Genomic DNA, 16,796 nt, shown 5'->3' on the forward strand with positions numbered 1-16,796 from the left:
CTAGTGTCTCTTGGATGAAACAGAAATGTGGCCGGTGCTATGTCACCCCTCACCATCCTCAGATGCACACATGTAGTGCCTCTCTAGGTCTGAACCTTGGGAAGGGTCACTGAGGAACATGATGGTTTCTCTGCCCAGTAGATCTCAGCATGGTTGTCTCCCACCTGTTTGCATTTGGTGACCTTCAGTCTGGCTTTGGGAACAAAGAGGGGGCTGTTGATACCTAACGGGGACTTTCCCTCTGGGGAGCCTGATGTACTGGGACCCAGCCCCCAGGCGCCCAGCATCAGGACCATGTCCTGGCTCTGAACAGCAGCATGCTGGCTGCGCTTCTGCCTATGCTAGTTAGGGTGGTGCCGACTACTGTCTGTCACACACAAATCTACTGGTTCAGAGCCTTGTAATGGCTTACTTCTTGCCTGATGTGGATGTCCCTGGTTGGTGAGTGGGCCCTTCTGTCTTGAGGCCTCACCACCCCATAGGGCTGCAGAATCCTCTGCACCCAGCAGGTGAAAGGACCTGTAGAGAAGACACACCCAGGTCCGTACCTGTTTTGGTGTGGAAGTGTCACTGTGATGCTCTCTCACTATTCACATGGTCATGCCTGGATGGTGTGGACATGTAGACTGTAGCTAGTGGCCAGCTCTTACAGACAACTTCACACCCACGGCTGCATGGATGAGGATGCACACATTTTTGATGGATACGGAGTTTCCTGTCCCTGGGCCTCACCTGTGCAAGATGAAATTACCTATAGTGCAGCACTGTGGGGGAGACAAGGGGAGTGACGAGGTTCCTGGTCTCTAGGAGGGACTGGCAGGTGGAGCTCTGCAGAGCTTTCAGTGACTAGAGATGACCTCAGTGGGCACAGTGGAGGGCCCTTGATCAGACCCTCAGTCCCTGGAGGGCAGGGAACTCATCTCTGAGTTGGCATGTCTGTACCCTTTGCACCCACCTCAGACATTGGCGGAATGAATGCATGCATGCTGACTTATAGCAACTGTCCTCTGCGTTGTAGAAGTTTCCCTCGATGCAATTTTGTCTTCAGGCCCAGCTCCTTCTCCTCAACAGGCCTGCACTGATTTCCTGTGCTGGTTGGATGCTGGTTCCTGAAGTCTTATTTGTGGATTCAAGGTGACTCGTTATGAAATTCCAGCTGGTGGACCACTGCTGTCATTGTAAATCATGTATGAAATATGTTGTTTCTGTGAAGCATTCGCAGATATGCTTTACACCAGGGGTCCTCAAACTACGGCCCGCGGGCCACATGCGGCCCGCCGAAAACATTTATCCGGCCCGCCGGGGTTTTTTGCCACCGCTGCCTGTTGCTTAGCAGCCGACTAGTTTTTTTTTAAACTATAGTCCGGCCCTTCAACGGTCTGAAGGACAGTGAACTGGCCCCCTGTTTAAAAAGTTTGAGGACCCCTGCTTTACACGGACAAAATTGAATATTTGAAGTACTTATAAGGCCTGGATTAGAGCAGGGTAAAACTAGCGTTGCAGTTTGGTCCTGATTTGAGCTAGGTGGCCCAGAACCAAGATTTAATTTGTACTTCAGCTAGGTGATCCCAGCTGCCATCTCATATACTCCACTGTGGAGTAGTCATTCATCATTCAGTCACTCATTGTTCATTCCTTTATAGATTTATTCATCCATTTATTTATATGTTCCCAAACATTTATCACATACTTCCTGTGTATCAGGCTCTGGCTTGGGAATGGAGAGAATAGTGGGCAAAAATACATAATTTCTGACCTCCAGGAGCGTATGGGACAGCATTAATGTGCAAATACAACAGAGTTGTAAAATGTGAGACTCTGGTGGGCACTGGCTCCTGCACTAACACATAGTAGGGCCATCCTAGACCTCTGCCAGGGTCAGAGTCCATCCGCATTTGAAGGATGAGTCCCTAGATGAGGGGGCTGGGCGCGGGGGGCGGGGGTGGGTAAGCTACCTGTGCAGAAGACACAGAGGCATGAACAGATGGAGAGCATCTCAGGAGGCCTGCCAGCACAGCCCTCCAGGCAAATTCTGGGCAGACAGGGGAACATTGTGTTTGGTTATGAAAGGTAGTAGACACACCCAAAACACATACTGAAAGCTCACCTGGAATAAAGCCTCACTATTTGCAAAATTCTAATTTATCTCTGTGAGCAGAGGGGCTTGGAGATCTCTTTGGCATGCTTACTTCTTCCTGTGAAACAATAATCTATTAGCGAGGGCGTGGTGAGAGACACTACTCTTTTGGCTAGATGGCTGGATTTTTATGGGTTAGGATTCTTTCATTAACAGGTGTCAGAAAACTGAATCCATGTGGGCTTATGCAATGGGGGAAATTTGGCTCATGTCATTGGAAAGTATAAGCATAGAGCTGGCTTCAGTGCACATGATCTAGACATCTATATGACGTCACCGGCACTGGGACCCAGTGAGCTCCATCCTCTCAGCCCTGTGCTGCTCAGTATGCTGGCTTCATTCTTTTCAGGCTCCTCTCCCCACCTCCCACCCCCATGGTTACAAGATGGGGCCTGTATTTTTCAGGCCCAACCGCGCCAAGGTTTCATCCAATGGAAGAGCTGGGACTTTTCCTTAGCACTCCCATCCGAAGTCTTGTTGCCTCACAGAGATTCTGATTTGTCCAGGGACCTATGCCTGAACCAATTAATGTGCCAGCCTGACTCCTGCTCTGTGCTGATTGGTGTGGGCCCAGGTCAGATGTACACACATGGAGAAAGGGTAGAGTTAATACAGCTTTTGGGCTGAGAGAGTGTGAAGGGATGGATAAATGTATGGTAGCAAAAAACAAAAGATGTCCACTATCTCTAACAATGTCTTTTAAATTATTTTTTATCATAACTGTATTAGTCAGATTTCTTCAGAGAAGCAGAAATCACACACACACACACACACACACACACACACACACACACACGGTGGGGTGGGAGTGAGGGGAGAGATTTTAAGGAATTGGGTCATGCAATTATGGAGGCTTCAAGTCCAAAGTCTGCAGGGTGGGCCCGTGGACTGGACACTCAGAGGAGAGCTCAGGTTGTAGTTCAAGTCCAAGGCTGTCTGTAGGCAGAATCCCCTATTGCTCAGGGGAGGCTGGACTTTGTTCTGTTCTATCTTCAACTGACTTGATGCCACTCACTTGCATTACAGGGGGGAGTCTGCTTCACCAATGCCCACCAGTTTAAATGTTAGTCTCATTCAAAACATTCTCACAGAGACATCCAGAATAATGTTTGACCACATATCTGGACACCATGGCTCAGCCAAGTTGATACATAAAATTAAACAACACAATGACTCACAGGGAGAAATACATTTATGTCACACTCAGTATGTACATATACACAGATGGCTGAGACAAAAGTCTTACTAAATTGTGCTTATCTTCAAGGACATGCTCTTATTTTTCTCTTCTATGTTATTTCATTTAAAAAGCATGTGTGGCCACCCAGTTGGTTGCTGGATTTGTCATGGGTTGTAGAGATGGTTTTTTGAAACATCTTAGAATATGCTTTCCCAGCCTTTTATTGCTCCATTGTAAATGTCCTGAGGGTTAGCACTCTGTCCAGCAGGTCAGAGAAAGCGCTGTGGGCACGTAAGGGAGACTTGGAGAGCTCCCAAAGCCCCCACATGATTATGTGCGACCTCAGCCAGGACTTGTGCCTGCTCATGCCTCAGTTTCCTTATCTGTAAAGCAGGTATACTTAGGAATACCTCTTCAACCTGAACAATAAAATCAGAACACCGTAATGTCTATGAAAACACCTTGTAAACTCCAAAGTAATTCTGTGAGGTAATTGCCAGATTAAAATACTCTGTCATCACTTTCTTCTCTACCATCAGGGATCTGAGAGGATGGTGCTATTTCACGAAAATTAGTTTGAGCTCTTCAAAACCTGCCACATAAAACAAAGACAGCTCCAATTTCTTTAATCAAAATGATGATCAGCTTCTAAAAATGAGTCTGTCTTCCCTGAGATCATGCAGAATTAAAATCTGATTTCAAAGAAGGGAAAATTGGAGTGTATTTGGGTTTGATTCACAGCCACTGAGCTCCGCTGCTTTCTCACCACTTTCCCACGCTCCCTGATTCGGTGAGTCCTTTGGGGGCAATCTGGAGATGACTCGGTCCCATTGCTTGTCTTTAAGAAACAGGGTTGGGCTGAATGCTACCTCGAAGACTTTGTTTGAAAACCAGCTAATCGGCAGCTGGAGAGAGAGCTGGTGGGCAGGGTTGAGGGTTTCCTAGGGCGGGTCACCACTGACGAGGATTGGTGTCCTGGTGTGGAAACCACCCAGGAAGCCCCAGCTTTGGTGAGATGGAGCAGCCTCAGGCAGCTGGGGCCTGGGCCTGGCCGCTCTGCTAGGGGGCCTGGAGCTGGGGCGGGAGGACAACTCGCAGGCTGGGTCACCCCCAGTGGGGACTCCAGTGAGGCAGGCTGGAGCCCACATCCTGGCCTGCTTCCTTCTCTTCCATTTCTCTGCTGTTTCCTAATCAGTCCCTTTCGTGGCGTATAAAACGAGCGGCTGCTTATTCCTATCTCACGTTATTGTTTTCTGCGGGTCCCCCACCCTCCCAGGCGCAGTGATTTCGGCATCAGATGAGGGCGGTAAGTGTTTGAGATGCATAACTGTGTCTCATTTCAGTTCCTAATAGAAGATGGAGAATGAGCCCTGGCACCTTTCTGCTCAGTAAATTCATAATTACAGGCTTCCCCGTCTCGCCTCTCACCAACCAGAGAATTGGTGATTGGCTTGTGGGTCTGTGAGTGTGTACAGTAAGGAGGGGCGCGGCAGGCACACTTTCTAGGGTGCTTGGCAGTTTCTGATATAGAGACTGTGAAAGTCCTCTCCCGAGGGTTGGTGTCGAGCCCTGACCTGCACCTGCTCTAGCCCTGGAATGAGGGCTCCTGGACCTGCTATAATTTGGGTGTTGGCAGCGATGTTCTGAGAGCTACCAGCCAGCAGAGCAGATGGCACCCAGAGGGCTGGCTCCTCCAAAGACCAGGGAGCAGATGCCGAAGTGGGTTCAGATAAAGTCAGGAGAGAGGCTGTGGGTGGTGGGAGGAGCACTGGACGGGGAGTCCAGGGACCTGAGCTTAAGCCCACCCCACCTTGAACTCACTATGCGACCTCTGGCAAGTCATTCATTTCTCTGGATCTCAACTTCCTTGTCTCTAATATCAGGAATTGGGGATCATTAAACTGGAATATCTCTTTCAGATAAAAAAACTTAGATTTTTCTCTGATGCTTGGATTTGCGCAGCAATTTGAGATGAACCATCCAGAACCCTCAGAACTCTAATTGAGATGGTACATAGGCACCATGTCGATATCATAATCCTAATCCCTTTACTCTTATTTAAATCTCATCAACAATGAGCCTTTATTCAGCACTTATGTATGCCAGGTGATTTCCAGTCACTGAGGCTTTTAGAGGTAAACAGCAGAGCCCACCTGATGGGTGTTACCTGCCAGGTTCTGCCCTGCGGGTCCCAGGGGCTTTGCTTTTCACCTACAGAGCGGCCAGGGAGATGCTCCTGGCTGATGTCCTGGATTTCTGTGTTTGGGGATTTATCTGAAGTAAAATGGGCTTCCAAGTACTCTGTATGCGGGGCTCTGGAATTGCATGTTGCTAGTAAGATGCAGTGATACAAACCTGGGTTTGAATTCACACTCTGTCCCTTGTTAGTCACATGCCTTTGCGGAGCTGTAGGTTCCTCACCTGAGAAGCAGGTAAAATGGCATTGACCCCAGTGAAGAGCTGTGATGCTAAAGGAGGTGAGGTAGTCCATGTGCCAGCATGGGGCCTGGAGTGTGGCAAATGGTCCACAGGTAGTGACATTCTTCCTTGCTTCCAGCCTCTCTTTCTGCCAGTCCTCGACCTTCCACTGTGTGCCAGGTGCTGGTCGGGGGCCATGGGCACACTAGTGAGCAAGGCAGGCCCTCCCTGTCCTCAGGGAGCCCACAGCTCTCAGCTCCACACTCAGTTCCTTCTGCAGAGTCTAAATGGAGAGGAGTGTGGAGTCTCCTTTCTGGGGGCCTTTGCTCTTTCCTTGAAGTGTCTTTACTTAATAACATGCACTTCAGCCTCAGCCTTGCAGGGATTCCCAACAAAGCTCATGGCTCTCTCTTTCCAGCCCTGTTTCTATCTCATTCTCAGGAACCGGGTTCTCCAGACAGACCCTTCCTGGTGTACATCCTGTTTGATAGGCTATGCTGGCCCCTTTCCAGGGCGGCCTTTCCCTTCCAGCTCTGCATGTCCTCTCCAAGTTCATGGCTCAGCCCCAATGCCACCCCCTCCCCAAGGCCTCCTACAGCCTTCTCATGCTCCCTACCCCACGTTAGAAGTCACTTTCTTCATGCAAACTGCCAAAGTGCTCTGTGTCCTGCCACTTAGCTCTTCACCATCCGAGTAACTCTGGTTCCTGCGGTGGGTGCCTGGTCCAGCCTCAGCCGTCCTTGGATTCCATGGTGTCTGGCATGTTTCATGGGTGCCCTGAGCAAGCATTTTCCGCATGGAGGGATGAGTGAAGGCCCTCAGCATGCAGGACTGCTGTCAGTTGTGGGGTACACCGTCTGCCAGAGTCCTCCTCTGATACTTCCTTGGAAGACCTGCGTTTTCATTGGGATTTGAGCTAACAATGTCAAGTCTGCCTTCTTCTTTCTTCTCTTGGTTTCCATCTAACCTCATGCTCTTTCTTTGCTGGAGGGGTTTCAGTTGCTCAACAGTTAACCTCTTCCTGTGACCTGTTTTTGAGATGTTTGGGTGTGAACAACACAAATTCCACAAACTGAGACACCTCCCAAATACGATGTAGGCCATCCTGCCCTGATTTCGCCCCAACTGTAAGGAATATGAAGCTGTCCTCTGGGCTCACATGCAGAAAGCATCTCAGGTAGGCATCAACGAGACAGTAGGATGGACAGCTGTCTTGTCCAATGGGGAGTTACTTATTTATATCCCTGCTGACCACTTCTCAAAGCATTTGTTTACTCCCTTTCATGAGAACCTTTGAGAGGAGGGCCCGCTGTGGGAGGCGGCCAAGGTTTGCCTCATTAAAAGGACATTGAGGCTCAGAGCCGGGCAGTATATCCAGAGGACCTGGCTACTGCCGCAGTGAGAAGGGCTTTTTATTTGGGCTTATGCACCGTCCGTCCAGCAGGTTGTGGGGGAGGGACGCACGAGCAGCTTCCCCTGCAGTAGGTGCAGACCTGGAGGGCCAGGTGTCAATGAACAGTGTTGTTTGAACTATTATGCTGTGTACAAACAGGAAGCAGGGTACATCCCCATCTGTGTCTGGCTAACCTGAGATGGTTTGCTAGTGAAGATGAGAATCTGCCATGGACTTGTACAGCCGGGTTTGAATCTACCTCTACCACTTTTAGCTTCGCCAGTTACAGAACTTTCCCAAGCTATAAAGTGGGAATAACAATACCAATAACTTCAGAGGTCTCCGAGTCAGGGTCCTGGCAAGCAACAGTACATGCAAACTCACTCACTCCAACAAAGATTAATACCGGGGATCTTGGCAAAAGTGTGGCTCTTAAGAGGCAGGACAGTGGTAGGGGTGGAAATAGTGAGGCCCCATAGGACCAAACAGGGGTGGGCAGCAGGTGGTTCTCCGAATCTGGAGATAGAGAGTCTGGGTGGAGAGGCTGACCAGGGCACAGTGTGTGACCTGTGGACAAGGGTCACAGCCAGTGCATGCAGCTCACCTCCACTCCTCCTGTCCTCTCCCCCTTCCTCCAGCCTTCTGCCCATGCTCCCCGCTGGCTGCACCTCGCCAGGCCCAAGGGCAAGGAGCCCGCAGCTGGACCTCCATGCAGATCAGCCTCCGGGTGCAGAAAAGTGTGGGGAGAGGATCTGGAGGGGCAGATGGAAGATCCTAGCACTGAGAGTTTTGTTAACTTGCAGTTTAAGATTAAGATTTGTCTCTGGAAGGTGATGGACTAGCGGGTCCAGCAACCCCTTTGGGGGTCGAACGACCCTTTCATAGGGGTTGCCTAAGACCATCGGAAAACACATATATAATTACATATTGTTTTTGTGATTAATCACTATGCTTTAATTATGTTCAATTTGTAACAATGAAAATACATCCTGCATATCAGAAATTTACATTACGATTCATAACAGTAGCAAAATTACAGTTGTGAAGTAGCAACGAAAATAATTTTATGGATGGGGGTCACCACAACATGAGGAACTGTATTAAAGAGTCGCGGCATTAGGAGGGTTGAGAACCACTGTGCTGGACAGTTACGGTACAGTCAGGCACTCCGCAGTCAGTGGCCGTTCATCATTTTCATCACTATTATCATTGTTAGCATCACTATTATTTTTATTATTATTATTGCTGAAATGCCCTCCTGTGGCTGTTGTCACCAGGTCTGGCTGTCCCACAGCCATGGAAACTATGTCCCTTGGCCTCTAGCTTCTCCCAGTACAGTTCTCTGTTTCAGCGTGAGCAGAGTACTTTGGGGACCCCCCTGGCAAGCTATGGAATGAAGCTGAGTTGCTGTCATTGTCATCCAGCATCACACCTTTCCTTTTCTTCACAGGGACCCTCCACTCCTGAGTCCTGGCCCACCCAGGAGGACGCTTCGCCAGTGCTACTGTGCCACGAGGACCCGTGTCTGAAATGAGAGCCATGCCCTGGAGCTGGACTTGCCTGCTGTCCCATCTCCTGATGGTGGGGATGGGCTCCTCCACTCTGCTGCCCCGGCAGCCACCCCCGCCATCCCAGAAGCGGTCTTTTGTGACATTTCGCGGGGAGCCAGCGGAGGGCTTCAACCACCTGGTGGTGGACAGGAGGACAGGGCACATTTACCTGGGGGCCGTTAACCGGATCTACAAGCTCTCCAGCGACCTGAAGGTCTTGGTGACCCACCAGACAGGGCCGGACGAGGACAACCCCAATTGTTACCCGCCCCGCATCGTCCAGACGTGCAATGAGCCGCTGACCACCACCAACAATGTGAACAAGATGCTCCTGATAGACTACAAGGAGAACAGGCTGATTGCGTGCGGGAGCCTGTATCAAGGCATCTGTAAGCTCCTGCGGCTGGAGGACCTCTTCAAGCTGGGGGAGCCGTTCCACAAGAAGGAGCACTACCTGTCGGGGGTCAACGAGAGCGGCTCTGTCTTTGGCGTGATCGTCTCCTACAGCAACCTGGACGACAAGCTCTTCATCGCCACGGCAGTGGACGGGAAGCCAGAGTATTTCCCCACCATCTCCAGCCGGAAGTTGACTAAGAACTCAGAAGCGGACGGCATGTTCGCGTATGTCTTCCACGATGAGTTTGTGGCCTCCATGATTAAGATCCCTTCAGATACCTTCACTGTCATCCCGGACTTCGACATCTACTACGTCTATGGCTTCAGCAGTGGCAACTTTGTCTACTTTTTGACCCTTCAGCCTGAGATGGTGTCTCCCCCGGGCTCCACCACGAAGGAGCAGGTTTATACATCCAAGCTCGTGAGGCTCTGCAAGGAGGACACCGCCTTCAACTCCTACGTGGAGGTGCCCATCGGCTGTGAGCGCAGCGGCGTGGAGTACCGCTTGCTTCAGGCTGCCTACCTGTCCAAAGCCGGCGCCGTGCTCGCCCAGACCCTCGGAGTCCGTCCAGAGGACGACCTCCTCTTCACTGTCTTCTCCAAGGGCCAGAAGAGGAAGATGAAATCCCTGGATGAGTCGGCCCTCTGCATCTTCATCTTGAAGCAGATCAATGACCGCATTAAGGACCGGCTCCAGTCCTGCTACCGGGGCGAGGGCACGCTGGACCTGGCCTGGCTCAAGGTGAAGGACATCCCCTGCAGCAGCGCGGTGAGTCAAGGGAGGGCCTGGGGACTGGGGTGATGCGGTGTGGAGGGAGGACCCTAGCCTATGGCCTTTGAGGGGTATGAATCATCCAGGCCATTTAGCAGAAGGGACAAGTATATCCCATCTCTGGGTCTCACTGGACTCAGATCCTCACCAGCTCAAACCTGCTGTGACTATGCAACTGAGCTTGTAAAAGTCAGAGCTGGAGTGAAAATGTAGATTTCCTATCAGGGCACTTTTCTCTACTGGTTATTGGAGGGAGTGCTAGGGATAGGCGGGATTATGTTACTTACATGTTAACACGTGCACCAGGCATGGTTGAAGGCCAGTTACCATGTACTGTAGGACAAGGTGAGTGCCCACTTTCTTACCAACCACGCCAGTGAATCACTTCCCTGGAAGCTGAGAATTAACCATTACTGGGAGCAATGGTGTCAGTCATTCTGCATTTGAGATGGATGGGGAATTCCAGGGGCGCTATGATCTCAGCCCCTGCACATCTTTAGAAAATGAACAATGAGAGCAGAGTAGGGTGAGAGTCCAGCGAACATAAAGGGGAAGGCAGGACTTGCTGAGAAAACTGTATTTGTTAAGCGTCTTCAGTGCCCACAGCTCCACAAGAGACTTGCTACAAAGTCAGGGGGCAGCCCAGGAAGAGCTCTGAGTGACAGTTGTGCTGGGGGAACTGGAGGAAGGGGGAAGGGAGAGTTGGTGTAGGAGGCCGTCCTGGGGTCTGAGGGCCTGAGGCGCAGACCGGACCTCAGGCTGCTGCCTTGCTGGGTGATCACAGGGGCAACTGGTGACACAGCCTCACCCACTTGTGACCCAACATGAAAAGCATCTGTCTTTCTGTGGCTGGACTTCTGTTCACCTTTCCAATGGCCCAATGTTTTTCTAAATCATTTTTCAACTGAGTTGTATGGCTCAGCTATTAACATCACCTATGCCCCCTATCACTCTCCTTCCCATTTTTCTCTTTATGGTCCCATTAAAAAGTTATGAACCTAGTTGGAGAAAATCTATCCTGTAATCTTAATGAGGAAAGGAAAGTTCACCCATCAGGTGGAAGTGTGCGTTTGCATCAATGGGATCCTGATGTCTAGTCACACTACGGTGGAATTCCGTATTAGGAAATGCATCTGGGTTTATTTAAAAGTTAAGTTCCCCTTCATACCACTTGCCAAGCTGATCTCAGAGGGCACGGGCACCCACTCCCCCCAGCATGTGTCTCTAGTCACTGGGATTTGGGGTGGGTAGAGGAGAGGGAGGAGAAAGGAAAAACTCGGCAAAATTTGGCCTTTGGTGCCCTAACATGTAGGCTTAGACTGCTTTCCAGGGGTGAGTTTTCCAGGTGCCTGGGCTGAAACTAAAAGATGCCATTCCTCCTTGGAGGCCCTGAAATCCAGGACACCCCTAGTGTCACAAAGGAAATGGGAGAGGTTCTATGGGCCAAAGAAGGCAGCAACAATTGACAGCCATGGCCAGGCCAGAGAATCGAGGCGACCCTTCTGTATCTGCTGAGCCCTAGCAGGTAACATATCCTTAGGAGTCTCTGGTTTGGGGCAGTAGCTAACCCACTCAGGAGAGTCTGTAAAACAGGCTTATGAACTTGAGGAGCCATGGACTGCTCCTAAATGAGGGCAATGAATGACAGTCCAGATGCTGGGCTGTGTATAAGTTTATTACACACTCAGACATAGTTCCCGGGAGATGCATTAGAATGTTGGCATGGACACAGATCTTAGAGATCCTGTGGTCTAAACTTTCATTCCACAGCCCAACCGAGTGAATGAATTGTCCAAGGTCAGACATCTTGCGGGGGAATGGCCGACCCTTGAGGATAATCCTCTTTCCTCTCCTAGCACCACATTTGCACATATCCATATGGACACATATGTACAAACACATGTGTGCACATATACAATAAATACCGTCATGAGCATGCACACATGTGTTCTAGGTTAGAAAATGGTACGTTTATGCTGTGTGCTTACTGAACTAGTTCTTTTGAGGTCAGAGGGGTTGGCTATTTTTTCTGTAGACGTTCGTTTGTAAAGAACTTGCTTAAACTGGCTTTTGGGGAGTAAAACCAGCTGCAGGGGTCAGCCTGGCTTCCCATGGGCAGGAGTATGCCCCATCTTTGCTCCCTGCCACAATATAAAAAGTCAAGTTCATCGTGGATGTCTGCAGAGCTGCAGGTCCCCACACCGTGGTGGCCTTGGAGAGAACAGAGGGAAACAGCTTTGCAAGACAGGCTAATGCCAGGACTGGAGTAGTGGAGCCAGATAACAGGCTTTTGATTTTTCTTTGGCTTTAATTAGCCCTTTCAAGTGAGAGGCAAGTTCAGGGCTGAGAGCAGAAAGGAGGAGGCCAGAAACTGCGCACAGGGCCGGGCTGTCTCCCCAGCCAGTCTGAAAGGTCACGCCGGCTTTTAACGCGCGGTATCAGTTTCTTTTGATTCGGCCGATCCTCAGGTTACTGTGCTCTGGAGCGCTCAGCTGCAATTCATTTGGCCTCAGCTGAGACCATACATGTTTCACGTGCCACTAGCCAGGCCAGGCTCCCCAGCGTCCCACTGAGGAACCCTTGTTGGCACACTGTTGGCAAACACAGCCTTTCCTTCACCCATCCCCACAGCTGTTAGGTCCCTCCCCCTTTTCCCTCCTGCCTGGAGGCAGGGATGGATCAGGTGGACCCTGAAGTTTCTTTGTCTCCCAGTCCAAGATTCCCTTGAGGCTTGCAAAATGGAACCCATCTCAGATGGCCTCCTCCGGTGGCAGGTCAGCTGTAGAAGGATGGCCCCGGAGGTTGGCTTTTAGGACTTGTGTTTTGCAGGGTCGGGGTCTCCTATGGGTTTTATCATAGTCACAACTCAGAGCTTGCAAAGGGGGTGTGATTAGTGGTTCACTCCCCCCCTATCCCGCTCCTGTTGTTAGAGTTCCCTAAGCTAGAATGTGTACCCAGGGATGTCCTTCAGGCTCTTCGATCCCTCCCATTTCCTGGGACCCACACTCCTTCCCTGAAAGCATGCCTCCAAAACTCAGAGAAGGGAGCAGTGTAAGCCCTGGGGCCCCTCAACCCTTCACTAGGTCTCCACTGCCCTTTGATTATGTGCAGGGATGATGGGTGGAGCTGGGAGAGAATACCTGTGTGGCTTGGCCTGCCATGCCATGGGGCGTTCTTGGAGCTGTGTGGTGGGCCACAGCCTGGGGACCAGGCGGGGGAGAAGCCTTGGACTGTGAGGCTGGAGCCTCGTTCTGCAGGTTCCCAGAGAGTTCCCTGTTTTTATTTCAGGTGAATCAGGAAGGCTGGCTGAGCCCACCTCAGAGTTAAGGGCAGGGCCTCCTCCTGGGACTGTCACTTTGAATGTCAATGCCTGCTGCCAAAGCAAATCCCTGAGTGGGCGTTGGGTGTAGAGGCTGGGGAAGCAGTCCCGTGTTTCTTGGTCCTGTGGGGAACCTTTGGGGTGAGGAGCCCATACATAGCCCATAGCTTCTGTCATGTGCCAGGACCCCAAACAGGCCAAGGTGACAGCTCCCAGAGCTTTCTTGGGAGCTCTGACACCCCTGACCTGGAGTTGGCAGCCAGGCTGGGCCAAGGTAATTGCTTACCACATGGACCACGTGGCTGGGCATCCCAAAGTCCCCCAGGCATGGCTATCTGTTCCTCCTCAACCTTTTTCCAGCCTTCTGGGATAACCTCACAGAAAACCAACCTCAGTCTCCAAATGGATGAATGAATGGATGAGGGGATGAAGCATTTATTAGGCCTTTGGCCATGTACTCATACCTGGTGGATGCCAAGAATCATGAAATGATATTGGTCTCCAGGAGCCCAAGAGTCCAAGACTGAGATGCACCCACGCAGGTTGTCATGGTCTATGTGGTGGGAACAATGACTGTGGTCCTGGGAGTGAGTGACTGTCATGCAGATGAGGCTGGATGATGCAGAAACCAGCTTCTTAATCTTCCCCTCAAGACTTGCACTTAGAGTGACCTTCTAACCGGAAATGTAGGTCTTTGGGGGCAGAAACTCTTACCCAGAATCTTTGCCTCACACCTGCCAAGCCCGTAAGTGGGAGCAGAGAGTGGCAGCTGGATAATCCCACTGCAGGGGTGTGCATGGTGCTTGACATTTACAAAGGGGTTCATCACCTCCTTCGTCCTTTCAGCAGTGCCCAGGATGGTAGAAAGGGCAGCTTTCCTCTCTAGGTGAGGAAATGGAGCAACAGAGAAGTCACAGCCTTCACTCACGGTCATGTGATTGGTAGACGAGAACCTGCTGTCCATCCTAATTCTCAGCCGGTTGCTTTTCCCACTGGTGTTTCTCAGTGGTGTGCTGGTGGCACCCCGAGTGGGACAGTTCACTGCCTGGGCATCGCAGGTCATTTGCAACCCTGGGCACCAGAGCATTAAGTGCTTATGGGACTCCCCACACTGCAAGAACTAGAAAAGCCTCTCACCTTTCTCCCTGTGGGAAACCACTGTGAGACCAAGTGCCTATCTGACTTTGGAGGTTGCCTGCCAGCCCAGCCAGTCCCACCAGGTGCACAGAGGCATGGGGCTGAGCTCTTTATGCTGCTCCCCAAGCTCCAGTTCATGCCCAACAGTGAGGAGCAGTGAAGGAGAAGAACCCATGCATGGTGCTGTCACTCCGACACTTATATTTATTGTTTCTCAGGCACAGTGCCCTGGGAGGGGACCAGGTCATCCCCCTGGATTCAGGCTGGCCCCCCGTCCCAGCCTGGTCGGTCACTCAGGTTCGTCTGGCGCCTAGGATCCTGAAACTCCACGAGAGTGAGCATCCGGAATGGGCAGGCGGTCACCCCAGGCTCCGGGTGCTGGTCTCTGCCAGTCTGCTTGGGTGTTTTCTTTCCCTGTTGGCAGGAAGGGCAGCTCTGAGTAGATGGGTGTATCCTGTTGTTTATGGCTCTGAGCAAGGTTTCTCTTTCTGCTCAGCCACAGTCCTGTCACAGACCAGGAACTCCCCCTCGTGCTGCCCCAGTCCTTTCTATGTCCACTACATTTCTATGCACACACACACGCACACACACACACACTGTGGCACACTAAACATGCATGCCCTATTTCACGCTCAGGTCCCTATGAGAGCACACATCACCAAGCCACCAAGCTCCTTTCACATCAGCCCAAGCACTTACCCCTCACAGCCCACTGACGCCTGTACTCCTGACTTGCAGTTTAGCATTTGGGGGCTGCCTTATCATAGCCTGATGCTTTAGAGAATCAAGTCTTTCCCCTCTCCCCTGGAGATGGCTTCTGCCCTAGGTATTCAGGCAAAAAGCACACCCACTTACCTCCCTGTTTGGCCATCAGGATTTGCAGTGAAAGTCACATGCCAGGCAAGTATGCATGGTGCCTTGCGGTACAGGATGGTAGCTGCAGCCTGGGTGGTATCCTGGGCCGAATGAGAGAAAGGGGCTTGAGGTTGGCCTCCTCAGCTGGAGGTGTCCTCCCATGATGCCACCCTGGAGCCCATCGGGTCATCAGGGAGAGTGTCAAGACCCAGGAATCCCATATGCAGAATGCTAACACAGAGAACTGCCAAGAGACCTCAGTGTGGGATTTACTGAGTGACGTGTCGGGATGTGGGGCCGTGCAGTGCTGTGTCCTAATGCCGAGACATCTACTTCATTAACCCTGACATGGAAGTGTGCACACCTACAAAACACTCGTGTGTGTACACACATTCTGTCTGTATGGATACTGACTCAGTTTCTCATGGTGTCTGTCTTCCCTCTCCTTTCTGTCTGTCTGCTGTGTTTCACTGTCTCTTTACATTCATACTCTGCGCCCTCTCATCTCGTAGGCTCCCTCTAGCTCTCTCTGTCTGTGATTCAGTCTCCCTCGCACCTCCACATCACATGCAGCAGCTAATGCAGGAGATCTCTCTCCCACTTGCACCCATGCACGTGCAAACACCCCACACAGTGTGCGATCTCTCCCCAAATTGGCAGTTGAGCCTCTCATTCAATCAGCAACAGCATTTCTGGACCTTTCCTTCAATTCCAGCCATCCTCACAGGGTGGCGTCTTGGCCTGGAACCTGGTCTGAGAGTTTGGACCTTGGTTCTGAGCCAGTCCCAACCCCCTGAGATGTCACTAGGCTGGGAGCAGCTTCCCCTTTGCTTTGAATGACACATGTCATTTTCAAGAAGGAGGTGATACAATAATATCCCCTTTAATAAAGTATGCCGGGACTCCTATGGAAAGAGAAATACATAGACATTCATAAATAATGATAGACACCCAGCACCTTCTATCTGCAGGACACTTAAACAGCTTCGTAGCACCGTCTGTATATTCTCCTTTGGTTATAATAAGCACAGCATGGGATAGAAAGGGACTTAATAATATTGTTGTGATTTCATGCTTATATCTTTTCTCCACTGGTATCTGATTTAGAGATATTTGCGCTGTGCCTCACCCAGATGTTATGCTCAGTATCTCAGGCCTGGAATGTGCCCATTTGTCTCCCTTCCCATCGGGCACGCGTGGTAGATGCCAAGCGGAGGCATTTGGAGGAGAGGACACATTTCAGGCCAGATTCTCCCTGCTGTTGCCTTTAGCATCCCTTCGTTTTTGCAAGACTGAAGGGAATGACCAGACATGGGCACAGGGCACTTGCTACTTTTCATTAACAAAGTTAGTGGAGAGGGGAAAAAGACAATGAAGGGAGTTATCCCTTCAGACGCTCAATGTACATTTCCACCCTAATGGATGGGCCCTACATGCTGTCCACGCATAAGAAATGGGATCAGCGGGAGAGAAGAACGGCCACATCTTCCCCTGGTCTGGGTGTCATTACTGCGTCTCTGTCAGTGTTCCAAAATATAATGGCATTTGTTCGGCTGATTTATCCCACATGCAGGCAGCATTATCCAGACTCACACACGGGCCTGAGGAGCAAGAGGGGAAGATACTCAGCGACGAGAGT

At 50.9% G+C, this 16,796-nt stretch overlaps 1 protein-coding gene across 1 annotated transcript in view; it reads left to right on the forward strand.

Moving 5' to 3' along the window:
• The first annotated feature begins 8,576 nt into the window (after positions 1-8,576).
• Positions 8,577-16,796, forward strand: part of PLXNA4 (plexin A4) — a 358,299-nt gene continuing 350,079 nt past the window's right edge. The window contains exon 1 of the mRNA XM_006755978.2: positions 8,577-9,843. Coding sequence (XP_006756041.1) covers positions 8,659-9,843 — 1,185 coding nt within the window. The 5' untranslated portion in view covers positions 8,577-8,658. The remainder of the gene's footprint in view (positions 9,844-16,796) is intronic.

This window comes from Myotis davidii, unplaced genomic scaffold (assembly GCF_000327345.1).
Source record: "Myotis davidii unplaced genomic scaffold, ASM32734v1 scaffold1314, whole genome shotgun sequence".
In the NCBI taxonomy this organism is placed as follows: Eukaryota; Metazoa; Chordata; class Mammalia; order Chiroptera; family Vespertilionidae; genus Myotis; species Myotis davidii.